We start from the raw sequence: 26,393 nt of genomic DNA, 5'->3' as shown, positions 1-26,393 counted from the left end.
ACCGCAGCCACCTTGATCCCTCTTTCATCTCCTGCCCTAGAAAGGCTTCCTCCCCTGCCCCCCAGGTCCACACATCATTGTCCTCAGCTGTCTCCCTGGCGGCTGTCCATGGCCCAGACGTACACACTGAGGCCCAGAGACAGGAGGGGTCTCCCCCACTCACCACCCTAACAGCACCCCAGGTGCCTGGGTGGTGACCCACTACACAGAGGCGGGGGGAGGGGGAAGACAGAGGGAGGGAGCAAACCAAGGCTTGGACACTCTGGAGTGGAATCTTTATTTCTTTGGTGAGGCAGAACCCCAGGCTGGTGAACGCACCCTGGCCTTGTCGGGAGCCCAAGGGCACTTCTCAGGGTCACAGGTAAGGCACTTCTGAGGGGCTGGGGGAGGGTGAGCACAGCTGGCCCTGTGTGTCTCCCCGCCAAACTTGGAGCTGTGCTCTTGCGTGCTGGGGGCTCCTGATGTGTGGCCTGAGCCTCTGGCCCCCATACAGACACGGGGTGGGATTACCCAGCAACAGCCCAGACAGAAGGCAGAGACTCTACCCAAGGCCAGCACCTGGCTGGTGTCAAGACTCCCGAGCCGACTGCAGGGTGAGGAGGGGCCAGCTGGGCACTGGGCAGAGGCTCCGCCGGGACCAGTCTCATGGGACCAGGGGTTCCGATCCAGACGTCATCTGCGGATGGGACTGCCAAAACTAGTGTGCCGCTCAGACATGCAGCTCCAGGAGGCAGGGCACGGAGTGGGTCCTGGCACACACACCCCACCCCAGGGCCTCTGGGTGAGCAGGGGCTCCTGTGCCCACGGGGTCCTGCCCTAAGTGCACTGGGCACCACTGGACATAACGCTCTGGCTCAAGGCCAGTGTCAGGAGACACAGATGGCGGCCCCTCCCCTCACCCCGTCCAGGGGACAAACTGGGCTTTCCTAAGGGGCCACCACAGGACATACTCGGGAAACAAGGGCAGGACGGCAGGTAGCCCTGGCGTCCTCGAGCTGGCTGGGGACGATGGCTGCTTCCTCGGCCTGTCTGAGGCCTGGGCAGGTTCGAGACTCACTTACACACCCAGGCCTTAGTCCCAGTCTGTAGTCTAGAAGGCTGGGGAGCTTCTTCAGCCCTCTCCGAGGCAGCGATAATTAAGTTATCCCCTAGAGCAGAAGCAGCGGGGGTCCTCCTGGGCAGCTCCGAGCCACAGCCCCAGGCCTCCTCCCCCAATCCTTCCAAAGTATCGTCAGGGGGCTCCCGGCCCAGGCTCTGGGGAGCGTCCATGGGACATAAATTAGACTCGGCTGCGGCAATAAATAAAGCGGAGAGGCCTTGAACGCCAGGCCCAAGTCGACCCCACAGGCTCACACGAAGTTCTCCTCCTCCTCCTCCGACTCTGCGTCTGACGGCCCAGGGGCGCCTGCAGAGCGGGGGGGAAGAAAAGAGAAATGGGGGCGCGGAGAGGGGCGGGACGCTGGACCCCGCCGCCGCTCCCCGCTCCGCGCCGCACCTGCACAGCTGCCCGGGTGGCGCACGCCGATAGAGCGGCCCAGGAAGCAGGTGGCCTGGCGGAGGTGGCACGAGGACATGTAGGTGACGTTGTTGTTGCCGCAGAGCTCCTGGCCGGGGCTGGAGGGCGCGGGACAGGGCGCCGCGCGACACACCACGCAGTGAGCACTGCCCGTCTGGTCCACCACGCACGACTGCGGCCGCGGGCACAGGACGTGCGCGCACGACTCTGCGAGCGGGGCGCGGGGGCGGGTCAGGGGCGCTGGCGGGCCGCAGGCAGGCTCCACCCCAGGCCCCGCCCCCGAGCGAAAGCCACACCCCTTCCGCGCGCCTCGCCCTCACTCCGGCCACACCCGAGCCCCGCCCCTCTGGCCGCATCCGCAGCCCCGCCCCGAGTCTCGCACTCCTATCTTCCACCCCACGTGAGCCCCAGACCTCCCCTTCCAAAACCGCACCCCGGTTTTCCTCATTCCAGCGACCCACAGCTGACCCAATCCAGAGGCGCCCTCCCTGGAGGCCAGTTATTAGGCCCCGCCCCGCGCTCCGGCCCCGCCCCGCCCGCCGGCCCCGCCCGCCGGCCCCGCCCGCCGGCCCCGCCCGCCCGCCGGCCCCGCCCCGGCCCGGCCCCGCCCCCACGTACTGCGGCAGCGTCCCGGGTACATGACGCGCAGGTCCGGGTGGCCGCGGCAGCGCGCGGCGCGCAGCTCGCACTCGTCGCGGTAGGTGGCGCCGTCCGAGCCGCAGACCTGCAGGCGCGCCGGGAGCCCCGCGCAGTCGGGCGCGCACTCGCAGCGCGGGCGGCCCCCCTGCATGCGGCACGCCTTGCCGGGGCCGCACTCCACGCCCTCGCACGAATCTGCGGACACAGGGCACGCGCGCGTGGGAAGGGGGCGCGTGGCCGAGGCCGGAGGGCCGCGGAGGCCGCGCGGAGCGGGGTCCGGGCCGCAGCCGGGGAGCACAGGCGAGGGCGGCTGGCTCGGAGTGTGGGTGCCGAGATCAGCCCCGGGCCGGATGGGGCGGGAGTCGAGGCTGGGGCTCTGGAGGCGGGGCTCAGAGTGGGCGGGAACGGGGCGGGGGGGGGCTGTCTGCCCGGAATCGGGGGGTTCGGGAACGAGCCTCCAGGGCCCGGTCCCGCTCGCGCTCCGCAGCTGGGCCACCCGCTCGGGCTGGCGCCTGTTCCCTGATCTACGCGCCGGGAAGGGACGGCAGGCGGGGGCCCCGGCTGCGTCAGCGGACGGGGGGCCCCGCCGGGTCCATGCGCGGGTCTGGGGAGGACGGGCAGCGTCCGTTCCCCGGGCCCGCCAGGACCAACCCGGAGGAGGCGTCGGGGAGGGCGGGGCGTTGGCACTGGACCCTGAGGCTCATTTCCTGGGGAGGGGGCTTCCCACATCCCGGGCCTGATGAACCAGGGGTTACCCCTGCCCTCCCCCAATTCTCAGTCAGGGAAACAGGCCCCAGCCCCACTGATGGGCGGCTCCCCTTACAGGCCCTCCCAGGCACCCCCCACGAGGTGATGCCGTGTTGTCAGCATTTTACAAAAGGGAGAAACTGAGGCCCCGTCACAGCTGTGGGTGGACGCGAGCCAAGGGCTCCTCCAAAGGAAAACTCCAGACCCCAGATGGGCCCCGCCCCCCCAGTTCTGTTGCTTGTGGTCCTGGAGGGCAGACTCCAGCTCTTGAGCGCAGCCTCAGTTTCCCCGTGTGTAAAGTGAGGCTGACTGGGGAAGCGCGCGCATAAAATGAGCGTGTGTGCTGGCGCCCCCATGTCACCCCTGCCAGGGCATGTGGGCCGCACCTGGGCACCTCCCACACGGCTTGCCCACACACACATCTGGAAACACTCCCCCTGGGTGGCTCCACAAGCAGGAACGGAAGTGGGAGAACTGAGTCGCCTCCCCCAAGGCCAGATGAGATGGGGGGGCGGGGTGACCTGGACCTTGTGCCCAGGCCCGGCCATTTTTTAAGTCTGTGCTCCCTCCAGAACCGCCGCTGGGTCCTCTTCCCAGAGCCCAGCAGCGGTTCTGGAGGGAGCCAGGGCAAATGGCGGTGAGTCCAAGACCACCCAGCCAGACTGATCAGACTAGGCACATCCCAGTGGCCAACTGGGCTCTCCGCTGGGCCCCCAGCTGCAGCCTCCCTGCACCGGCCCCACCCACTAGCGCCCGGTCCCATACTGTCTCCAGCTGGCAAGCTCCTCATGACGCCCCAGCACCCTGATACTAATGCCCACCTCCTTCAAGCCATGCCCCCACACCCCCTCTGGGCCCCTGCATGTCCGGCCCAGACCACAGGCCCGGGAGGGCCCCCAGCCCCTCTCCAAGGCCAGGCACGTGTCTTGGCTCATTCATGCATTCGGCCGTCAAAGAGTTCCTAGTCTGATGGAGGAGGCAGCCGAGAACACTTCTCAGAACATGGGCCAGAAGGCGCATGCTTGTTAAACACACATCTCTCGTCCCAGCACAGATCCTTGGAATCTCGGGGGCTACGGGCAGATGAAATGTTGGGAACACTGACTGGGGGACAAGGCGACAGAGCCAAGCGGCCAGTCGGGAAAGCCCACTGTCCCTGGAGTCAGGTGTGAGTCCAGTGCATTTCTCCCAGGTGGGGTGCGGGAAGGAAAGCTCACCCCGGCAGGCTGGAAACGAGGCTGGGGAGCCCTCAGAGTTTCTTCCTGAGTCCTCAGAGGATGGAGGCTGATGCCGGAGAGAGTCCCCAGCCTCTCTCTGAACCCTGGATTCCCTCCACAAACACTCAGCCTCCTTCTGCATACCCTTGAGATGGGGAGCTCATTCCCAGTTCTCCCCCAGTAACCCTGACCTGTGGCTGACGCCCATGGTCTCACCTTTGCAGGGGAGGCAGTGGACGAGGCCCAGGAAGCCCAGGAGGCTGATCTTGTTCCCCGGGTGAGTGAAGTTGGACCAGGCGGTGTCAATGCTGCTGGAGGCACAGCACTCCGCTTGGCTGACATCGGTCTTCAGCACCAGGCTGCACGTGGCCTCTCGACCCTGCTGCAGCCAGCACACGCCACCTGTGCACCGCAGGGCGGTCACTGCCACACCAGGGTTGCCCTCCTGCACCACTCCCAACACCCAGCTCCCGGCCCTGGGGGCTGCATACAGTTGGTGCTCAGTAACTGCAGAGGGATGATTGGCTCCCAAGCTGGGAAGGAGGGCCAGAGAGCTGCACGGGTGCTCCCATGCCAGCTCAGCTCGGGGTCCTTCTGGGATTCCCTGTCTTCTCGGAGCTCCACCCCCCACACAACCCCAACTCGTGGTGGGAAGCTCTTCCCACCTTTTGTCACTCCAGGCCCCCAGGCCCAGGCCTGGCATCCTGCCCAACCAGCCAAACGCCCAGAGCTGGACGTGTCAGGGTCAGTGGGCCCTGCAGCCGCCTCTCCGCCTCTGCCCTCTGTCTAGACAGCACCCGAGGGCACGCAGAGCCCCCCTCGCCTGGCAGCCCCCCCTCGCCTGGCCCGCCTCTTACTCACTCCGACTTGGGAACATTCCCCTTGCATGAGCTCACCATCTCCCTGGGGACACGGCCTTCGGGGAGGGGGCTCAGCTCTCCCCTTCGAGCGGGGCTGGGGTGGGGCTGCTGGCTGGGGTGGACAGGCAGAGAGCCCTCAGTTTCTGCACTCTAAACGGGGGCAGGAGAGGCCACAGCCCCCAGCCCAGAGAGCTCACTGGTTCCCAGGCGCTGCGCTGAGCGCCCTACACGGACCCGCTCTGGGAGCTCATCACCTTGGCACCCATCTTACAAAACGAGAAACTGAGGCCAGGACTGGGGCTGTTCCTTGCCCAGCATCCCCCAACAAGTGGCTGCTATGGGACTCCAACAGCCCAACCTGGGGAAGATATGAGACCTCAGGTGGAAGTCCTGGGTCCAGCCACCCAGCCCCACCTCTCCGGGTCTTCAGGACTCAAGCGGTTCAGGTTCAAGTCCTGAGTTTGCCACTTTTAAGCTGGGTGACCCTGCACCTCAGTTTCCCCATCTGGGAAATGGGCATAATGAGCTACACGCACAGTTGGGCTATCGTATGCATTCTCGGACGGTTAGACACAGCACCCAATAAATGTCAGCAGTCATTGGGACTACTCCTCTTGGCCATTGTGAAAGAGCCACATCTGCTGACCTCGTGGTGACCCTTCTTCAGGCCCTTTGGGGCTGGGGGAGGGGAGCCCCAAGCCCTCCCAGACTGAACCTGAGGAGGCCTCCCATCACCGGCTGCCACCAACGCCGCGCCCCCCGACATCTCCCCCAAGGCCCGCATTCCGGGGCAGGCCCACGTGGGTGGCCCACCCCGCCCGCCCCTTCCGGCCGCCCCACTCACCGGGCGCGGGGTCCCCCGAGCCCACGGAGCCCACGAAGCCCACGGCCCAAGCCAGGGCCCCCCAGGGCAGTGGCCACAGTGGCCCCGGCGTCCCGGGACGCATGGCGGACGCAGAGACGGCGGCGGCCCCCGCGTCGGACGCGCGGGCGGGCGGCTGGGAGGGCGGCGGCACCGACTTCCCAGCGCGCGGCGGCCGGGCGCTCCCTATAAAGGTCCCGCGGGCTGCGGGCGGGGCGGGGCCGGGCCGGGGCGGGGCGCGAGGCCGTGTCGCGCCCGGTGTGTGCATGGGCTGGGCCTGGCCACCCCGAGGGCAGCTGCGGGGGTGGGGCGGGGGTCAGCCCCGGGAGCCCGAGGCTCGGGGAAGGTGTCCCTGCGGCCAGTGCCAGTGGGGCCAGACCGTGATTTCCGGGGCTCACGCTGCGTTTGGGGGGGGGGGTGTCTTCAGCCGGAGGGCTGTGGCTGAGGCTGGAGTGCCGCGGGGAGCGGGTCTGCGGATCCGTGTATCACGTCGTGGTTTGCGAGCCGTCGCTCATGCGGCCCAGGCGCGATCTGGGCCCCCAACCTCCTCCCCGGCCCTAGGCGCCCACACACTCCAGAGACCTCAGCCGCAGCAACACCCACCCACTCACGCCCCCGGGCCCCTGGCGGCTGGAGCCCGTGGGCTCGGCTGGTGTGCGAGCAGGCACGGGTGGGCGGGGGCTGGCTGGCCGCGGAGACGGAGGGGTGCGGGGTGCGGGGTGCGGCAGCAGGAGACCCAGAGTCACAAATGGCCCCGACGTCGGGGACACACGGGAGCTGTAGGCGGGACTTGCAGAGTGTGCCCCCCCCCCAAAGCCTGGTCTTTGGGAGATGGCACCAACCCCCACCCCCACCCCCAGACATTTGCACGTCGTTCGCCCAGGCCACATCGGAAAGTCCTTATTGGCTTCGGGTTTTTTCCTCTCCTCAGGTCCTGTGCTCCTTGTATCTGGAGCCCTCGGCCTCCGGGACTCCCAGCCTTTCCACAATTTGTGACAGTGACGCCAGACACCAGCATGGTCCTGGAAAGAACTGAATGCACTGGGGGTCGGGTCAGCCGCATGTTCCTCCTCTTCGGGAGTTCATCCCTCCTATCTGTGGGTCTCCCTGCCCCCAAATGGTCAGGGCCCTCTCCACATGTTCATGGGTCCTGGACAGCCCCTCTCCGATTGAATTTGTAAGAAATCAAGACAATCTCCTAGGGCAAGGATTGTTGGGGGTGCTGGGGTACCAGAGTGACCAAGGCTGACCCAGTCTCGTCATCACCCAGCCCGCGATTTGTAAGATTGATTGATTGATTGATTGATTTGACAGACAGAGATCACAAGTAGGCAGAGAGGCAGGCAGAGAGAGAGGGGGAAGCAGGCTCCCAGCTGAGCAGAGAACCCGATATGGGGCTCGATCCCAGGACCCTGGGATCATGACCCGAGCCGAAGGCAGAGGCTTTAACCCGCTGAGCCACCCAGGCGCCCCCAAGCCCGCGGTTTGTAAGGGCCGGAAAAACAAAATACATAGACGAACAAGTTAATAGATAACTTTGCAGAGTGGCAGTGCTTTCAGGAACATAAAAAGGATGAGAGCGATGGGGTCTTTCAAGGGCAGTGACCTGCTGTTGCTGCATCACCCCTCCCCGCCCCCGGCCCCAGGTGTGGAAGCCAAAGATTCCAGACCTCCCACATGCCTGCGATCTGCCACCGAGTATGCCACGCCGGGACCCCTTCCTCCATGTCAGCAGCTCAACTTGCCCCATGGGCCCCCACCAGCGGCCAGGGGCCACGCTCCTGTCCCGTGGCACTGAGGGAGGACACCAGCCATCTCGCCTGTCCTTGACCTCTGTGTGAGGGGATTCTCCCCTGGCTGGGGAGTGGGGCAAGGATGGGACCTGATGTTCTCATCAAGGGTGTGCCAGAGCCAGACACTGCGACCTTGGCCGAGACCTGACCCTGCCATGGCTCAGCTGCCCCAGCCTGGGTGGTACCAAAGGGTTATTGTCAGCCTGGCGTGGGCTCTGAACTGAGAGTGGTTGCCAGCAGCTGCTGCCCCCACCTGACCTGGCATGTCTCCCCAACCCAGAGGCCATGTGCTAGGTGACCTCAAGCAAGTCACTGGCCCTCACTGAGGAGCCCTATTTTCATGCCCTTCTCTCCACCCTGAACTGGCCTCAGCCTCATCCTCGGCAGCCCACTTCCTACCACAGGTGTCTACCATAAGGCTCCTCCCCAGCTCAGACATCCACCAGGACTCCCCACGGCCCTAGGCTTCACTCCTCCAGACCCCACAGAAAACAGGCCATGACCATCCAGAGCGATCAGAGTTCTGATGGCGGGCGCTAGGCCCGGTGCGGACTGGGGAGGTCAAGGCTGGCTTCTTAGAGGAGGAGGACATTTAAATCACACTAGACTGGACAATGGTGAGGCAAGGGGGACAGGGACTGAAGTGGTTCCTGCTATGGTAAGACAAAGCCCGCCTCAAACGTTGGGTTGGGGAGAGGGTCCTGGATGGCACAGGTGGGCCCAGTGGAATCAGAGGGTCATCAAAAGCAGAGACCATTTCCCTCTGTGGTCAAAGAGATGCATGTGACCTGCCGTCGCCGGCCATGGACAAAGAGGGAGGGGCCTCGAACCCAGGAATGTGAGTAGCCTCCAGAAGCTGGAAAAGCGTCAGTCAGTCAGAGAAGGACAAATACCACACAATCGCAAACCATTACTTTTTTTTTTTTCCTGTTTTCGGTAGACTCCATGCCCAACATGGGACTTGAACTCAGAACCCTGAGACCAAGAGTTGCACGCTCTACAGACTGAGCCAGCCAGGTGCCCCTAAGAGACTCTTAACTGTAGAGAACAAAGTGAGAGTTGATGGAGGGAGGTGGTGGGTGATGGGCAGAAGGAGGGCGCTTGCTGGGGTGTCTGGGGGGCTCAGTGGGTTAAGTGGCTGCCTTTGGCCCAGGTCATGATCTCAGGGTCCTGGGATCGAGCCGTGTGTTGGGCTCCACGCTCGGTGAGGAGTCAGCCTGGGTTCTCTCTCTCCCTCCCCCTCTTCTCCCCGGAATTGTGCACTCTCCTTCTTGCTCTCAAAATGAGAAAATCTTCAGAGAATTTAACGAGTAGAAGCTGGAAAAGCAAGACCAGATGCCCCCACCCCTGAGACTCCAGAAGGAATTAGACTGTACCAATACCTGGATTTTAGTTCAGTGAGACCCATGTTGGACTCCTGACCTCCAGAGTGAGAAGATGAAAAGTTGTGTTGTGTTAAGTTGCCAAGTAGGGGGCAATTTGTCACAGCAGCAGTAGGCAGGCTGTCTACATTGGGCCTAGTGCCACAGCGATAGGGTCCCTGTCGGCTGGAGACAAACAAGGGAGTGAACACAAGCATGAAGGCAGGTGGCAGAGCAGAGGCCCTGGGAGCAGCAAGGCTGTGGGGCCTGCAAGGAGGTGACCCTGGGCCCGCAGGGAGAAGGACCCTTCTGGTGGAAGCCTGGTACAGGACGTGCACCTTGGCCAGACCACGTGGGACCTCTCTGTGCCCCATTTTCTCATCTGTAAAATGGGCACAAATCCCGTTACTGCCAATTCCAGCCAGGATGCTAGGGACAGTGCATGGTGCACAGCAGGGGCGGACATGTGTGTACAGATACTTAATGGTTAGCAGATAGGTGTTTGTCCAGGGGAGATGCCTGATGAGTTTTCTTTGCCACTCACCATGATGCCGTGAGATAGGCTTCCATTATACAGAGGGTGGAGGAAGGAAAGTGACTTTCTGGCCATCACAAAGCGCCCCCGTTTTGGGGCATGGCATCAGTACCAGATAAGCAAGATTCTAGGACCCATGCGCTGAGCTGTGGGGCAAGGCCCTCCTATTCCGGACTGGACAATGATGGCCAGCCCCCAGACTTGCGGCTGGCATGGCCCCTCTTCTGGTCCCAGCACCAGATTTTCCTTGGAGTAATCACCTCCTGTGCTCCCAACCCGAAGGATCCCTGGAGTGGGCAGCAACCCAGGATGAACCAATTAGGGTCATCTAGCATTCAGCAAACCAGGAGGAGTCAAGTCTGAGTTTTTTTTTTTCTGGGAGATACTCACTTCCTGCCTGAGCTGGAGGGGTGTGAGCCTGGAGCTGCTGGTGGCTCCTACTAAGGGCCAGGGAGAAGCCAGGCCAGCGGGACACTGAGCCAAGAGGGGCAGCAGAAATTCCCTGTACTGTGGTTGGAAGTCCTGGATCCCGCTGTGCCTGAATTCCTCCACCCCAAGATGAAGTCCATTTAAGCCGAGTGTCCGTCACTTGCAGCGAACAAAACCAGCTTTCACTAAGCCCGCTGACATTTTATTCAAGTCGAGCCTTTAGGACCCAGAGCTGCGGATCCGCAGGGGCTGTAGGAGTCACCCACACGAAGTGCCCATCTTTGCCTCCAAGATGTAACCCCAGAACTCTCAGGGTCACCTCGTCCCACCGTCCTCCGTCGGAAGAGGGCCTGCGACAGACCCCTCATCCACGAAAGGTCTGCGGGCTGTGCACGAGGACCGGCCACGGTCAGGGCTCTGGCAAGCAGAGCCTGGCGGGCTCTCTCACCGGGCGTGTGAGGCGGACAGCCACGGCAGCCACCGAAGCCTCGCGCGTGGCGGCCGCTCCCGGAGAGCCCGGTCGGAGCCGGGCCTGGTCAGCGCCTTCCTGGGGCTGCCCCCCCGCCCCGACGCCCCGCGCGGCGCCCCGCGGCCCTCAGACGAAGACTTGGCTTTCCAGCCGGGTTCCAGGCCCTTTCCGCTCAGCCAAGGCCCGCGGCCGCGACTCCTCCACGCCGCCCCCGCCGCCCCCAGGCCCCCCGCCCCCGCCGCCCCCGCCGCCCCCGCCGCCCCCGCCGCCCCCGCCGCCCCCAGGCCCCCCGCCTCCCTGAAAAGGGAACAGATTCTGCGCAGGCAGTGTTCTTTGCGGTGGACGATAGGGCCCACCCCCAGGCCAAAGGCGAAAGCTGATAGGCCGAACGAATCGACGTAGTGTCAGCCACTCCCCTCGCTAGCCGTTGGCTTAGAGGCGACCATGTGACCCAGCTCTGGCCAACGGTGGGAGAGAGCCTGCTGGGGCGGGGCCTGGGGGACCGCGGGCGGAGCGAGGGCGCACGTGACCGGCGGAAGCGGGGTGTATCAGTGTCCAGTTCGCTGCTCTGACAAATTAGGGCGCGTCCAGCCGCGCCGCCGCGTTTGCTCGCGGCGCTGGAGATCCCGAGTCTGCGGCGGCCTCTGCGGCCGACAGCGCGAGTGTCGGGGGTCGCGGTGAGCAGGGCACTACTGGCCCCGCCGCCGCCAGGGAAGCGGGGGTGGGGGGACCCCCGACCCGGCCCGGAAGCTGTCACCCTGGGCCCCCTGCGAGAGGGGGACCGTGGACGCAGTCCCGCCCCGGCGGCCGGGCACTGTTCACGGGGTGGCGTGAGCCACGAGCGCAAGCCCGTGGCCAGGCGGCTGGCTCCGCACAGTGAGGTCCCACGCGGGACGGGACAGCGCGCCGCCCTCCGCCGCGCGGTCTCCCCCGTCGGTGCTTTTCCCGTGGCCCCACCTCCCGCAGGCGGCGACCTCGTCCCCTGCTCCTCTCATTCATGCATCCGTTAGCCCTCCCGGCCCACCCTCTGTGTTTGCCCCGGCGACCGCACGGGGAGCGCAAAGAGGAAGCCTGAGCGCTCCGTTGGCCTGATCCGAGCCCGTGCCGCTGTGTCAAGGGCACGGCCAAGGAATGTCCCAGCGGGATGCGGAACCGAGACCAAACCGTGGAGGTGAGCAGCCAGCGTGGATGAGGCTGCAGATGGGCCTGGGCTTCGGGTCTTTGGTGCTGATCACCCCGTTTGGTAAAGTGCTGTTGGTTCAGGTAGAGGAGGTACCCCTGGGTGTGTATGAATCATATGAAAAAATAGAAATAAAAAATACAGACCAACAAATATAAATGTAAAGGATAAAAAGACATAACTGAAAAACTACAAATAAAAGATTAAAAAGAAAACCCCCAAAACTGCAAAAGTCGCCTGTTGGCCTGGAGGAATGTTGCCCAGTGGGACAGTGGCCTGCCTGCTCAGTGCCTTAGTCTCTTGCCTGCAATGTGGGTAATCCCTTGCTCTGGCCCCAACCCCCCCCCAGGGCCTCTGAGGCTTGATTTGCACCTCAGTAGGCGAGTACCTGAGCACCCCTACCCCCGCCTTCCCGGGGCCAGGACAGGGCCTCGAATGCTACCAGCTCAACAAGTTGAGTGCCGCTCCAGTCCTAACTTACACGGAATCGTCCCACCAGAGAGGAGGTCCTAACACTCACATGGAAAGTTAAATAGCTAGAAAAAAGCTCTGAACATGGTCACTCACCCAAAATCAAAACCCACTCCAAAGCCGGAAAAAAAAGCTGACCCTGGAAGAGGGTTAGGAGAGGCCTTACCCCCTGAATCGTCCCCTCTCAGAGGTGAAAGCTATTGTGTCCCAGGGGACAGGAGGAAACCCAGAAAGAGCCAGAGTCACCTGCCCAGAGGGAAGCTCCGATGGTTGTTGACTGCTCCTGCCATGAGGCTCCTGACTCAGCCTGGGGCAGCGGAAGGAGAGGATGCTCTAGGCAGAGGGGAGTGCACACACAAAGGTCTAGTGACGAGACCTATGCCCTTTACAGAGGCAACTGCCGGGGAGGCAGGAGGGAGACCCGTTTTAGGGATGGAAGACTGTTGGAGGGGATGTCTGTCCTTGTCCTGTAGTGTCTAAGAGGGGAGCACAACTGTGTTGTGGGAAGTCAGAGGGGGGAGGCATGGCCCTGTCCTGGGGGACTCTGTAGGGCCCAGGTGCCACCTACCTCCATAATCCACAGTCCAAGACCTTACAAGGAAATGCTGGGAAATCCATCAGGAGTCCCCTGTGTTTCATTGTGCCAGGCCATCAGAGCACCCTCCCATCTGTCCCATCAGCAGCATGGCAGCCACCCGGCCACAAATGGGTACCTGAGGGCCCCAGAACCCCAGAGCCATGGGGTTATACGCAGACATTGCCTGAGCCGGCATTCCAATGCCCCAGTTCCAGGGTAGCCCGCAGGCAGGGGCCCATGCAGAGGACACAGAGGCCCAATGATTGGGGCTCGACTCCTGGCCTCGCTGCATGAACTCATGTGCGCCCTCAGTCTCAAATGTAAGGTGGGGGGGGGTTCTCAATTGCCCTCACGTTGTCGTGCTTGCTAGAAGATTGAACTTCAGCTCCACCCTCCCCACCTCCCAACCCAGCACCCTGCTTACTGAGCTCCTGGTCTTAGGATATACAAAATCCTGCTTCCTGTTCCTGGGGCCGGCACCCAGCAGGGACTCACTAATTATTCATGTATTCAAGAATCTGTGGGACACTGACTTAGGCTGAGCCGTGGTCTCAGGTTTAGGGCAATGTCGTTGCTACTCCCGGATTGCTGTAGGGGATGGCTCCAGGAGAAGGAAAGGGGGTGCTGGCATCAGGGTGCAGTATGGGAGGGGACCCTCTCAGGAAGGGGTTGGGGCAGCCTCCGGAGAAGCAAGGAAAGAGAAGGGACAGTGGGAAGGGCACTCCCAGCAGAGGGCATGACCAGACAAGGGTCCTGAGGTGGGCTGCAGCTGGGCCCACCCAAGGGAACCAGTGAGGCTGGGCTGGGAGGGGTGGGCTAGGGACAGATGAACTCAGGGCAGGCAGCAAGGTCCCATGAGGACCCGGGAGGCGCCATGGGTACCCCTGTGTCCTCCAAGCCTCATGCAGCCCCAGAACCCCGAGGCAGGTTGTGCTATCTGTACCGAGAATGAAGTGACCCACCTCGAGCCGCACAGCCAGCAATGCTTGGCGGTTCTAGAACACAGGCCTGCTGGTTCTGAGGCCTCTTGGGCGATACCTCATAGACTTCCGCAGAATGAAAGCATGAACGTGTTTGCAGAGTGAAATGAGCTAGGCCTGGGCATGAGAAGCCGGAAGCAAACTGCCCTTCCCTGGACCTGGGGTTTCCTGGATTCCCAGTGATGGGACCAGCATGCACTCCAGTGGTCATGATGAGGGAGCAGGAGGCTGCCTGAGAACAAAGCAAAAGCTGGCGCCTTGCACCCCCCCCCCTTTCATCCGCTCCCCTCCATATGTGTAGCATTCCTCAGGCACCCCTGACCGCCATAAAACGATAAATAGTTAACTTGCAGAGATCACAGTCCTGCAAGGTAGGAGTCTCCCTTGGTTTGCAAATATCCTTGAGATTTACAACAAAGAAGTTACCTTATCAATAGCCCTAATGTTACCCTCCCCTCCATGAGAAACGGAAGGAGGCGGAGGTAGAAGGAAAAGTAAATAAAGTTAAATTTCTTCTAAACCTAAATCTTATTAACAAGGATGCTTGATAGCAGGAATGGAACATTCCACCAGACTTCCAATTGTCTTTACTCGATAACAACTAAGCCTTCAATATCCTGATAGTATTCTTTGCCCCAATAGCCCTTCTGAACACCCCTTTGTCCTCACCTACCCAACCGTGGGGTATATAACATGCCCACCTTCACAACCCGGGGCGGCCGCATCTCTGCCTGCCCACGGGCCCTGTCCCCGTGCTTTAATAAACCACCATTTTGCACCAATGACGTCTTAAGAATTCTTTCTTTAGTCGTCGGCTCCGAACCTCCTCACCCCACCGAACCTGACTTAGGTTCTGGGACTTCATCAGTCAGAGCAGGAATGCCTGCCTTGCAATCACCCCTCGACCTTGAGGGGGACAAGACTGGCTGGCAGACAAGTCCTTGTCCCTAGCCTCTTGCCATTCAAGATCCTTTATACATAGGCTCCGTTTTGGTTCCAGTGCTTTTGTGGGAAGCCCAACTCCAACCTACTCCTATTCGCTCCTCAAAGCCCTGGCCCAAATCCCCTAGGATTGGTTTCCCCTAGGAAACCCTGTCTGTCTTCCAAGGCAGGGCCAGCACCACCCCAGGAACCTAGCCCCTGGCCCAGTCTCATGGGACTGCAGTGTCTCCTGGAGCCACGGAGCCATTTTCACTGTCTGTCCACGTTGTGTTCCCGGAGGCATCACAAGGTCCGGCGCGCAGCAGGTGCTCGGTGAATGTTCTGTTGAGTGGATACATCAATAAATGCATGATTGGGCTGGACGTAACCTCAGAATCGACCCCGGCCTGTGCTGGGTGACAGTGAATGTTTGGCTGACTTATTTTGTGGGATGGTGCGGGGGGCGGGGGGGTTAGGCTTCCTTCGTTTTCAGAAACAAGGCCATCCCTGGCGGGCCTGACTCCCTGATCCCGTGGGTCACACTGTGGCACGGAGGCGGTCCTCCTTCGACCCCGGAACTGGCCTGTCCTCTGCATTCAGGGCACGAGTGTTTATGGAATACCTGTGCACCAGGCGCTGTCCTGAGGCCATCTGGGAACGAGACACAGGCGTCCCTTCTGTGGAGCCGGCCCTACAGTTTATCAGGTGGAAAGAAGTGCTATTGAGAAAGGCATCCCGGCAGGTGATAATTTGAGCAAAGACTGGAGAAAAGCGAGAAGAAAGCCACGCCGGTGTCTGGGGTGCTCCCGCCAAGGGGCACAGCCAGTGCAAAGGGCCGGAGGTGGGAGCGCGCCCGGCACCCCGCACCAGCGAGCACGGCGAGGGGACAGAAGGGCGGGCGCGGCGGTGGGAGACGCCACTAGGGGAGTGAAAGCGACGGCCCGTTCCGGAGCGCAGGGGCTCGACCCCACCCCAGGCATGGCCCGCCCCTCGGCCTCCTCGCGGCTCACAGCCGGGCCTCGCCCCCAGCCGCTCCCCGATCCGGGTTGCCACGGAGACTCGGCGCCCGCCCCTCCCGAGCCCCCGCCCCGGGCCCCCGCCCCTGGTCGTCGAGGCCGCCCGGAGCCCCGCGCGAAAGGCGCCCGCGCTGAGTTTGTCCCTCGGCGGCCCCCGTTGCCCGGGCCCGCGCCTGCCGCGCGCGCCGCCCGCCTCGCTCCCGCGCGCTCCCCACCCCACGCCGTGCGTGCCGTGCGTGCCGTGCGTGTGCGTGTGCGTGTGCGTGCGTGCGCGGGCGCGTCGGCCGGCAAGGGAGCAGCAAACGGCCGGCGGCGGGCGCCGCGCGGGGGGCGGGCGGCGCGGAGGAGGCGGCAGTGGCCATGGCCGAGGCGTCGCCGCACCCCGGACGGTACTTCTGCCACTGCTGCTCGGTCGAGATCGTGCCGCGCCTGCCGGTGAGGCCCGGGCCGGGGCGGCGGGCGGGAGCGCTCGCTCTCGGCCTGAGGCGAGCGGGCTCCGACGGGGAAACTGAGGCCCGGGAGGCGTCGGCCCGGGTCTCTGCGGAGGGCCAGGAGGCGGGGTCCGCCGCCGGGGGCGCTGCGGTGCCGATGACCCCAGATGCGCGGCCTCCCGCCCCGGCAGGCCCCTCGGTCCCTGCTGGGGAAACTGAGGCCCGCGGAGGCCGCGTGACCCGCGCTCGGCACGCCGCCCCGCAGGAGAGAGGTGGGGGGCCCCGGGGGCCGTTCCCGGCGCGCGTGGTCGGCGCTGCGGGCGCCTGGCTGCGGGCCGCCCGCTCGAGCCTTCCCGCCCGCCTTCCCGGGGTCGCGAAGGGACGGGCAGGCGGTGCACCTGGGCCCGGCCTGACAGCTGCCCCGGGCGGCTCTCGGGGCCGCGGGCCTGCGTTTCCGAGCTTCCCTGGAGCTCGGGGCGGGGGCGCGGAGGCCGGCCTGGGGCCAGGAGTTGCTCTCTGCTCGCTGAGGCCCGCGTTCCCGCAACCGCGTGGTGCGGCAGGGGCAGCTTGCTGAAGGTGCGGGTTCCCAGACTCCTCATCCCGGAGGTCCCGAGTGGGAGCCGTGTCCCCCCGCCCGGGCCGGCAGGGAAAGCGGCGGCCTGGTCCCACCCTCTCCTCCTTGGCGGGTGCCGAAGGTGAAACCCTGGGAAGCTCAGGCCAGCCGCGGCCCTGACGCTGGCCCTGGCGGATCCCGCGGGGCAGGCAGAGGGAGGTGCGGGGTCGGTGTCAGCGGTTACGGAGCACCGCTCCCTGCCCTCCTCGCACTTCGTCTCCGGCCAGGGCGCCCCACAGCGGCCCGGCTGGCGGGTGGAGGCTGTTCCCCTATCGGAGGCGGACTGGGGTCCGCCTTTCCAGCCGTGGGCACCCCTGGGAGAGGGGCCAGGGCGAGGGGTCTGTCGGTGTCTTTCCGGCCACAGAGGAGGAAAGTGGGCTCAAGTCGGGGTTTGGAGCGGAGCGCAGTGTCTGCGCCCCGGAGCCTGGGAAGGGTAGGGAGGTGTGGCTTCCAGAGGCGAGGGTCTCCCTCCTCCTCCGCGGAAGGAAGAATAAAAGGAACCCTCAGATGTGGAGCCCCTGCTCGGGGAGCGGGACCGGCCTGCGCCTGCCCCTCCCGGAAGTCCCGCTTCTGCCTCTTCGGCTCTGCAGCCCCGGCTCCGCGTCTCTCTCGACCAGGGTGGGAAGGCACTGGTCCCCTGACGGCTCGCCAGCCTGGCCTAATGGCCTGCAGCCCCTTGCAGCAGGTCTGAGCCCCGCCACGGGCCCTGGGTCTCGGGCTTCCCCCACAGGGGCCTGCTTTGTGGTGGGGCCGGGCGGTCTGCACAGCTGTCCGCCCTGGGCCTCTCTCCCTGGGGCCAGCACCTCCCGGGGCCTGGGTCCTGGCCAGGTGTGGCCACCGCCTGGCCCTGTGGCCTTGGACCTGGAGGACCCTGACCTTTTGTAGTTGTCACGGGGCTGGTGAGGACCTTCCTAAGCACGGAATCCAGTGGTGTGGAGATATCCTTGGCCTTCGTCCTCAGAGTTCACAGGCTGGGCAGAGAGGCCGTGTTGGATGCGTGATTGGCAGATGTTTGGTTAGGACGCTGGCAGGTTCTGTCACAGCCAGGAACGGTGAGGACGTGCCTGCTCGTGGGCCTGGGTAGGGTTCCACGCGGCGCAGGCGCAGGAGACCGGCCGTTGATCCGCGGGGGCACGCAGGGGGCGGAAACGCAGGCTCCGTCGACGTCCTAGCAGGGGAAGGTGGCCCCGGGGTTCGCGCGCTGCACACATGGGGCCTGGCTTTTGTGCAGTTCCTACCTGGGATTTTTGTCACCGCTGAGGTCCCTCCAGAGGCCCTGAGACAGTGCCTGCTCTCAGGGGCTTCTCTGCAGGATCAGGCTGAGGTCGCCCCCAGCTCTGCTACATCTCCACCGTGTGGCTCCGGGCAAGGCACTCCACTCTCTGGACCTCTGTTTCTTGGCCTGCGAGACGGGTTTGAGGAGCTAACCCGTGTCCGCCCTGTGGGGTCCAGTGGAAGCGCGTGCGTGTGGAGGAGTGCCGGCCCTGACCCGCGGGGTGCACAGGGACAGGCCGGCGGCCTCGCTGGGGCAGGGCATGTGGGAGCAGGAACCAGACAGGCCGGCTGGCTTGAAGGCCTCCGAGGCTGGCGCACAAGCCTGGACTCGATCCTTCCCAGGAGAAGGCCGCACTCGGGATGCAGCAGGGGTGCCGGCTTGGGTGGATGTGATTGCAGGGCTGTGGACGTGGCGCCCCTGAGGGCAGAGCCTGGCTGTGCCCGGCGTCTGCAGGGTTTCCGGGAAGTCCCACCGGGTGGACAGAGCAGGCGGCAGCGTCGGGTCCTCACGCCCTGAGCTCCCTGCGGCAGGTGGCCCTCTCTCCCCTGTCTTGTTGACGGCGACCACTTTCCTCCTCAGAGATGCCCTGAGTGCGTGCCCGGACGGAGAGCGGGCCTGCAGGGGTGCCGGGGCGCGGAGAGCCAGGCTGCCCTCACGCTCTTCACGCGGCCACTGCTTGCTCCTCGGGGGGCCTGGAGACGTCCTGGCCTTCAGGTTTCAGCAGAATGAGTGGAGTCCTCCACACAGAGCCCTGGGGCTGGGCCTGCCTCCCGGGCACCATGTGGCTTCATTCTGGGCCCTCTGGCCACCTGACAGCCGTGTGGGGCCCTGCCCGTGGTGAGCTGTCCATTTGCAGCTGCAGAAACCGGGGCCCTGGGGAGGTTAAGGGTGGAACTGACTCCAGTGGCTTGCTGGACTCGCGGTGCATGGAGTGGACGTCGGGCCCCGGAGATGCCTAGGGGGCCCTGACATCCCGGGGAACGTGGACCCCACCCTGCAGCCCCGAAGAGGGCTGATGTTTGCTCAGGGTCTGAAGTCAGCAGGGGCAGAAGCAGGCTGAGCCCCAAGGAGGTGGCTGGGTGCCGGGGTGAGCCGCGCCCTAGGGCACCCCAGGCCTCCGAGCCACGTGGCAGCTGAAGCGAGAGGACACCCCCAGCGCAGTGGGCGCACTGCCCTGTCGTATAGGCTCCCGGCTAGCCGTGGGTCTGAAGCGCCCTGGGAAGACGGAGGCAGGTGGGCATGGGGACCCTGGGGGGAAGCGAGTGCTGGGCTGTGCGCGTCTTCGGCTCCCAGCAGGCCTCCCCCACCGCCGGGTTAGGTTACGGCTCTGCACCCAGGCGTCCAGCGGTGTGCACGGCGCTCCCAGACGCTTGGAGGCAGATGGGGTGTGGACGTGGGCCGTGGTGGCCGCTGCTCAGAGCGCGAGAAGAAAGGGTGGGGGGGCTGGGCAGTGGTGAGGGGCAGGGTCTCCTTTCCTATGGGGTCTGGGCAGGTCCCTCCGCCCAGTGACTGCTGAGGACAGCTGCGTGGGGCAGCAGGTGGCTCCTGAGGTCCGTGGGCTGGTGGGGCACAGGCTGGGACGCGGGGCTGTGTTTGGGCCTGAGTCTGTGTCCCTGTGGTGCGTCTGCACTGCACCTGGAGTTGTGGGTACTGCAGGGGGCCCCGAAGGGCCCGGCCCCCAGAGCCCAGTGTCGCCCTAGAGCAGACCATCCTGTGGGGCCTGGCCTGGCCATGCTGTGAAGGAGGTCGTAAATGCAGGGCGGCCGGTGCCGTTCCCGAGGGCCGTCCCAGCTGACCTGGGCGACCTGGGCAGGTCAGTCCCGTGTCTGCACCCGCGTGTCCTCCCCGTCACTGAGGAGGGGCTGAGTCGCACCTCCGAGGCATGTCGTGGGGGCTGAGCACAGGAGCAGGGCGCTCTGTGGATTGAGTGTCCGTCCTGTCCGTGCTCCGGCCACCGCTATTGACGATGGTGCTGGGGTGGGCCCCTCCTCCGAGGGGGAGAGGTCACTGCTTCACCGTGAGGAGCCATGGGTCAGAGACAGGGGCTCACAGGTGAGGGCTGGGAGCCTGGGGCTGCCACCCCCTGGACCCAGGCTGGAGGGGCAGGCTCTGCCCCGTGGCGGCGGGCACTCCATCCAGGGTTGCAGGCGTCTGCTGTTGGCTGCGCAGGTTGAACAAAGGTCTCTGGGGTGTGCCCTTGGAGGAGGAGGGCACGGGGACACCCCCAGATCTGGTCCCTTCCTCGCTGCCTACAGGCAGAGGCTGGAGTCCTGCCTGACCAATCTGGATTCAGCCGCGGGGCTTGCGCGGGGCTGGAGAGCGCTGAGGCAGGGCCCTGACCACGGCCAGCAGCTAGCCCTCTGGTCCTCGGTGGCTGCCGGATCTCAGAGCCCTAGGGTTGAGGCCATCCTCCATTTACAGGTGGGGAGACCGAGGCTTGCAGCCAGGAGGTGACGTTTGAGCAGAGACCCGACTTCCGAGCGGGGGCAAGCCAGGTAGCTATCCGGGAAGAACGCTCTGGCGAAGGGGACGGTGCGCAGGCCGTGAGAAGAGAGGGCAGGCGGAGGCGGACTGGTGGGGGCAGCCGAGCGGCCGGCCGGCCTGTCCTGAGCTGACGCCGGGCAGCGTGGAGAGCAGAGAGCGGGGCGAGGGGCTTGTGCCCCCCGGGGACGCTCAGGAGCGCCACGCCTCGCGGCGGGAGGAGGGGCTGCCTGTTCTGCAGCAGGTCGGGCTGCGCGGTTTGCGCGGAGGCAGCAGACACTCCGAGGCTGGCCGGGAAGGGGGCCGGGGAGGGGGCCAGGCGGGGGGGTCGGACCTGGAGGTGGGAGCGGCCGCGCTCCAATGGGAGGGGGCGGCAGCTTCTCACGAAGGCCCTCCCTGGCCCTCCCACGTGGTGACGGCGGGCGCAGGCCTGGTTTCCGGCTCAGCCGGAGGCGGGGGTGGGGCGGGTGGGCTCCGGCAGGTGCAGAGAGAGCCTGGACCTTCCTGCCCACCCTGAGCCGAAGCAGCCCTGGGTGACGCCCGGTACTGTGACGTGGCCGTGCGAAGCCATGGTTTGGGTCCGGCGTCCTAACCCAGGCCAGCCACAGACACCGGCGGCCACACCAGCCTGCGTGCTGATCCTCCCTCCCCTGAAGGCTCTGCCGGGCAGTGAGAGCCCGCGCCCTGAGGGCTGCTCGCTCCCTGTGCCGCAGGCTGCGCAGTGCCCCCACGTCCCTGCCATCCGTGCGCCTTCTCCCGGCTTCGTTGACGTACGACCCACCTGCCCACGGCGTGCTCTCCGGTGTTTCCTGTGTGCTCAGGAGCCCTGTACCCACCGCCTCATCCAGTCCCAGAACTTTCCATCAGCCCCGAGGAAACCGTGTTCCCATCTGCCATCCCCTGCCCCAGCCCCTGGGCCCCCACGAGTCCCCTTCCCGCCTGTGGAGGAGCCTGGTCTGGACGTGTCACATGCGTGGACACCCCGTATGGCCTCCTGTGTCTGGTTCCCTCCCTGTGTTGTGGGCTCGGGGTCTGTCCCCAGGGCGGGGCGTGGGGGCCTCACTCCTGCTGGGGCCGGGGACGCTCCCGCATGTGGGTGGGCTACGTCTACCTGTGCGGGGACACTGTGCTCGTCACCACCTTTTGGCTGCCGTGAGTCGTGTCGCTGTGGACGTGTACTTAGGGTTTGGTGGGACGTGTGTTTCCGTGTGTCTCGGCCGCGTACGCAGCCGTGGACTCGCAGGGTCGTCGGGTGAGTCCGTGTGCAACTGTCCGAGCAGCTGCGGGACTGTTTCCGAAGAGACGGTCCTGCGTCACGTCCCCGCCAGCGACGTCCGCACGTCCTGGCCGGCACTTGTCACTGCGTGTCGGGGTCGGGCTGTCCGGGGGGCCGTGACGTGGCGTCTCCCCGGCTCTGGTTCGCATTTCCCTGCTCCCGACGGGGTGGGCGTCCTGCCGGCGTCCTGCTGCCCTTGTGTCTTTGGAGAACTGCCTGTTTTGGTTCTTTGGCCATTTTTGCACTGGGTGGTTTGTGGTTTTGTTGTTGAGCTGTTAGGGTTTGTGTGAGTCCTGGACACCAGCTCCTGTGGCCTGTGCAGCTTCTTTCCATCTGGCTCAGACATTGTCCTTTGGGGCCCCCTTTGCTTGTGGCGTCCAGGAAGGTGAGGGGACGTGGCCTGTGCTGTGGTGGCTCCCGCAGCCCTGATAGAGGGGCCTGGCCTCCCGCCTGTGCCCGTGGCTCCCCTGGGGCCGGTCCCTCAATCTCCAGTCGGGACAGCGCCCGTGGGCCAGAGGTGGGAACGGGGTGTGCCACTGGGAATGGGGTCACGGGCCCCGTGCAGGGGCTACTGGAATGTTCCAGAAATGCCACTATGGATGTCCACAGGCTGGTCCCTGTCCCTGGGTGGTACTTCCCACCTTAGGTGCCCCCATCCTGGAACTCGGACTGTTGAGGCCTCCATAGTCCTGGGGCCCCTACGGTCACTCCTGCGACCCTTCCAGAGCTTGGTACAGAGGCCTCTATGTGCACGTGGTGGGGAGAGGTGCTCACAGAATGTTTTCGGTCTAAGTCGGGAACTGCTCAGTGGGCCCACAGCAGCTGGCCTGTTACAGGCCTTGTCAGAGCCTTTAACAGCTGATGTGGGTGAGTGGAGACCTTGAAATGACTTCTGTGATCCTGAGGAGCGTGGGCCGATGGACTGTGGGATGGCAGGAGGTGACCTAGGAGCCCGGGCCTCACCGGCACCAGGGGCAGCAGGTGCAGGGGTCACTAGTCATGGAGACACAGAGGTCGTCGCTGTGGCTGATGGGGGTCTGTGCTCATGCCCTCGCCAGGGCCACCCAGCAGGGCCTCTGCCAGTTCTGACGCTGGCCTGGGGCACCTTCCCAGGTGTGCCTGGAGCTTCTGCTGTGTGCCACAGCTAGAGGTGGGGGGGTCCCGCTAGCTCAGCCCGGGGCAGGGGCCCCGAGACGGCGCTCACCTGCCCTCTCCCCTGCAGGATTACATCTGCCCCAGATGCGAGTCTGGCTTTATCGAGGAGCTTCCAGAAGAAACCAGGTGACGCAGGCCGGGTGCACGCTGGCCGGACCACCCTCGGGGTGCGGGCGGGGTTGTGGCTGGGACACGGGGTGCTGCGCCGAATGCTGGTTCTGTTCTGGGCGGGCAGAGTCTGGACGGGCTGTGGCAGGCGGGCGGGGGATGTTGGGGAGTCAGCCTCCACTTCCTGACCTGGGGCCCGGGCAGGGCTTCGGAGGGGTATCGCGGCCCTGAGCCCTGCTGGGACACCCCTGGTGCTGACTTGTCCCCGTCCTCCCAGGAGTACAGAAAATGGGTCCGCCCCCTCCACGGCACCCCCAGACCAGAGCAGGCCGTCATTTGAGGTGAGTCCGGCCCCAGGTCGTGCGCCTTTCCTGCAGGCAGCCACCCAGCCCTCCCCTCGTCCGCCTGACCCTTGACTCCCGGGCCTGACCTTCCGCCTTGCTCCCACACACGCCAGGGCCCCCCGGCGTGTCCCCATCCCCCAGAGCCCTGGGTCGGGGCAACACCCCACGGTGTGTGGAGGACGCCTGGGCTCCCAGGTGGCAGCTCAGGGTCCCGGCCTGTGACCACGGCCCTTCCCCCGCAGAACGTGGACCAGCACCTGTTCACGCTGCCGCAGGGCTACGGCCAGTTTGCTTTCGGCATCTTTGACGACAGCTTCGAGATCCCCACGCTCCCCCCCGGGGTGCAGGCCGATGAGGGCAGGGACCCTGAGAGCCGGCGGGAGAGAGAGCAGCACTCCCGGCACCGGTATGGCGCCCGGCAGCCCCGCGCCCGCCTCACCGCACGGCGGGCCACCGGCCGGCACGAAGGCGTCCCCACGCTGGAAGGGTGAGGTCCCTGGGGGGTAGCCGGCGGGCGGGATGCTTGGGGGAGTCTTGAGGCCTGCCCCATCCCAGCTCAGGCGGACCGACCATCGGCCCTTCCGGAAGGGTCTGTGGACACAGGGGTGGATACTAGCTCTGGGGCTGACCTCCGGGCAGGGCGGTCCCCAGCACGTCCAGGCAGATTTTGCCTCAGCGCACCCACCCTGCTGATGGGGTGCAGACGGGGGCCCGGAAGTGTGGCCCAAGGGCCTGAGGATGGGCGAGAACTGGACAGCACCAAGGGCCCTTTGTCCCCTCGGTGCCCCCATCCTTCTGATGGGGTCCCTGCCTCTTCCCCACGCCCCCTGCCCAGATGCTCTCCTGGCAGGGGCGTGGTACCCACTCAGGTCCTTGTCTCCCAGGGCGGTTCCTCGGCGGAGCCCGGAGCTCCCTCCGTGGTACCAGGGCGGCTTCCCTGTGGGCCGGGGCGTGTTCTGAAGGACGGGGCTGACAAGAGAACATTCCTCCGTGGGCCGGGCTTCTCAGGAGATTCCTAGTGGGGACTTGGCCAAGCGCAGACTCGCGTTGTGTCACTTAAGCTGGGCTCAGATGCACGGGCAGCCCTGGCGTGCTCTGCTCTGTTGGAATCCAGCCCGGGACACAGCCTGGGCTGCACCGATGACCCTGGTGTCCGGCGTCTGGGACCTGCCTGGCTCCCCCAGGCCCAGGCTTTGCCACCACCTCAGCCGGCATGTTTCGGAGCTGCTGGGAACGGCAGGGCCGGGAACCTCTGGGATGCACCCCGGCTTGTCGCGTGGGGAGCAGCTGTGGTGGGTGCTCACAGATGCTGCCCGGGCCGCCCTCGGGTGGGTGCTGACCGCAGGCCTGGCCTCCCGCTCTGTTCCAGGATCATCCAGCAGCTGGTTAATGGCATCATCACCCCGGCCAGCATCCCCAGCCTGGGCCTGGGCCCTTGGTGAGTAGGTGGGTGGGTCCCCTAGCGCCCTGCCCGGCCCCTCCGCCACTTGAACCCCAGACCTCTCTGCCCAGGGGCGTCCTGCACTCAAATCCGATGGACTACGCCTGGGGGGCCAACGGCCTGGATGCCATCATCACGCAGGTACAGGGTGGGGTGCCTGAGGTGGGCACCGGGGTGTCACCGTCTTTCCTTCTGCTAGGACGAGGCTACCAGAAGATGAAAGTGTCCCTGGTGGGGATGCCCTGCTCCCCAGTTCTCCATAACTCCCATCCTGGGGCTGGGGTGCCCCACGTGGACCTCCACGGAGTCCTGAGCTGTCCTTGGGGTGGGGTGGTCCCCGTGACCCTGGTGGGCCTTGTGAGGGCTTGCACTGGGGAGGCTGTGGCGCTTGGCCAGGGCAGGATCCAGTGCCTGGGCGGGACCCCCGGTGCCAGGAGGGGCCGCCCTGGGTGCCGAGTGACCCTGTCTGGACGCACAGACGGGTGGGGAGGAGCGTGGGGCTCCGCTTTGCGGGGGGGGCCGGGGACCCGGACAAACACAGCCTCGGGGCTCTTGCAGGTAACTCAGCTTTGCGCCTCAGAGCCCCGCGGGGCGAGGGGCCGCGCCTGCCTGCCGAGCTCCCGGCACTCTGGCCTCTTGTCTTTCAGCTCCTCAATCAGTTTGAAAACACAGGCCCCCCGCCTGCAGACAAAGAGAAAATCCAGGCCCTCCCCACCGTCCCCGTCACTGAGGAACATGTAGGTGCGTAGCTCTCGGCCGCTGGGCGGCTTTCCCTTTCCCGGCACCGCCCCCTCAGCAGTGCCCTGGGGGCGCTCACGGGGTCCCCTCCGCAGGCTCCGGGCTGGAGTGCCCCGTGTGCAAGGACGACTACGGGCTGGGGGAGCGCGTGCGGCAGCTGCCCTGCAGTCATCTCTTCCACGACGGCTGCATCGTGCCCTGGCTGCAGCAGGTGAGCGGGGGCCGCGGCTGTGGGGGTCCCCCGTGCGCTCCGCCTCTGACCCCTCCCCCCCGTGTCCCCACCAAGCACGACAGCTGCCCTGTGTGCCGGAAAAGTCTCACGGGACAGAACACGGCCACCAACCCCCCAGGCCTGACCGGCGTGAGCTTCTCGTCCTCCTCGTCCTCCTCGTCCTCCAGCTCGCCGAGCAACGAGAACCCGGCCGGCAACTCCTGAGCCCCCGCCTCCCTCCGGCCGGCCCCCAGAGTGAGCACAGGACCCCACCCGCACCGGGCCCTGTGGGGCGGTGGCCGGGGCAGGGGGGCACCACGGAGCCGGAGCCTGGAGGTGCCCCACCTGCTTTGGCTCCCACACCGCCCCCCCCACCGCGGGCAGAGACTCGGAGCACCGCCGCCTCCAGGCTGGCATCTGGCACAGGGGCCTGGGCACACGGCACCCCTGGGGGCGTCCCCAGCTCCCCCACCCATCTGTCTCTAACCTCACCCTCCACACAGCAGCGGCGGAAAGGTTTTTATAATTTTAAATTATTACCGCTTTGAAATAAACGGACGTTTGAGCTCACACGCGGCCCTGCATGATCTGTGGAAAGACCGGGTGGAACCGTGAGGCCCGGGGTCTCCGTGATGCCCGGACAGGCTGCCAGTCTCCAGCCCGGGCGTCCCCGGCCCAGGCGCTGGGGGCTCGGGGCCACGGGATGACCAGCAAAACAAGAACAAAACTGCTCCGACAGACGTTTT

At 65.3% G+C, this 26,393-nt stretch overlaps 2 protein-coding genes and 1 long non-coding RNA gene across 4 annotated transcripts; 1 reads left to right on the top strand and 2 right to left on the bottom strand.

Annotated features, from left to right (window-relative positions):
* Positions 1-253: 253 nt before the first annotated feature.
* FSTL3 (follistatin like 3) lies at positions 254-6,025 on the bottom strand. 2 transcript variants are annotated; one of them, XM_032304259.1, is made up of 5 exons: positions 5,824-6,025; positions 4,336-4,602; positions 2,135-2,350; positions 1,496-1,723; positions 254-1,405 (listed from the first exon to the last, which is right to left on the bottom strand). In XM_032304259.1, exons 1-5 carry the CDS (start codon positions 5,924-5,926, stop codon positions 1,350-1,352), a joined length of 870 nt encoding a protein of 289 aa, XP_032160150.1. In that variant the 5' UTR covers positions 5,927-6,025; the 3' UTR covers positions 254-1,349. The 2 variants fall into 2 exon arrangements, with proteins under 2 accessions (XP_032160150.1, XP_032160158.1); XM_032304267.1 differs by having other exon boundaries at positions 4,336-4,521; positions 5,824-6,018.
* Positions 6,026-11,169: 5,144 nt separating this feature from the next.
* Positions 11,170-13,840, bottom strand: LOC116568675. The gene is made up of 3 exons (XR_004276723.1): positions 12,648-13,840; positions 12,326-12,412; positions 11,170-11,706 (listed from the first exon to the last, which is right to left on the bottom strand). It is a non-coding gene; the product is annotated as an uncharacterized LOC116568675 (long non-coding RNA).
* A 1,992-nt stretch (positions 13,841-15,832) lies between these two features.
* On the top strand, positions 15,833-26,358 carry RNF126 (ring finger protein 126). Its single transcript, XM_032304216.1, has 9 exons — positions 15,833-16,008; positions 22,873-22,931; positions 23,191-23,254; positions 23,500-23,744; positions 24,627-24,695; positions 24,770-24,839; positions 25,346-25,439; positions 25,532-25,647; positions 25,723-26,358. The coding sequence occupies exons 1-9, from the start codon at positions 15,934-15,936 to the stop codon at positions 25,870-25,872; spliced, it is 942 nt and encodes a 313-aa protein (XP_032160107.1). The 5' UTR covers positions 15,833-15,933; the 3' UTR covers positions 25,873-26,358.
* Positions 26,359-26,393: the final 35 nt, after the last annotated feature.

This window comes from Mustela erminea, chromosome 1 (genome assembly GCF_009829155.1).
Source record: "Mustela erminea isolate mMusErm1 chromosome 1, mMusErm1.Pri, whole genome shotgun sequence".
Taxonomy (NCBI): domain Eukaryota; kingdom Metazoa; phylum Chordata; class Mammalia; order Carnivora; family Mustelidae; genus Mustela; species Mustela erminea.
Note: the sequence above shows the minus strand (reverse complement) of the source record. Positions and strands in the feature narration are given on the sequence as shown.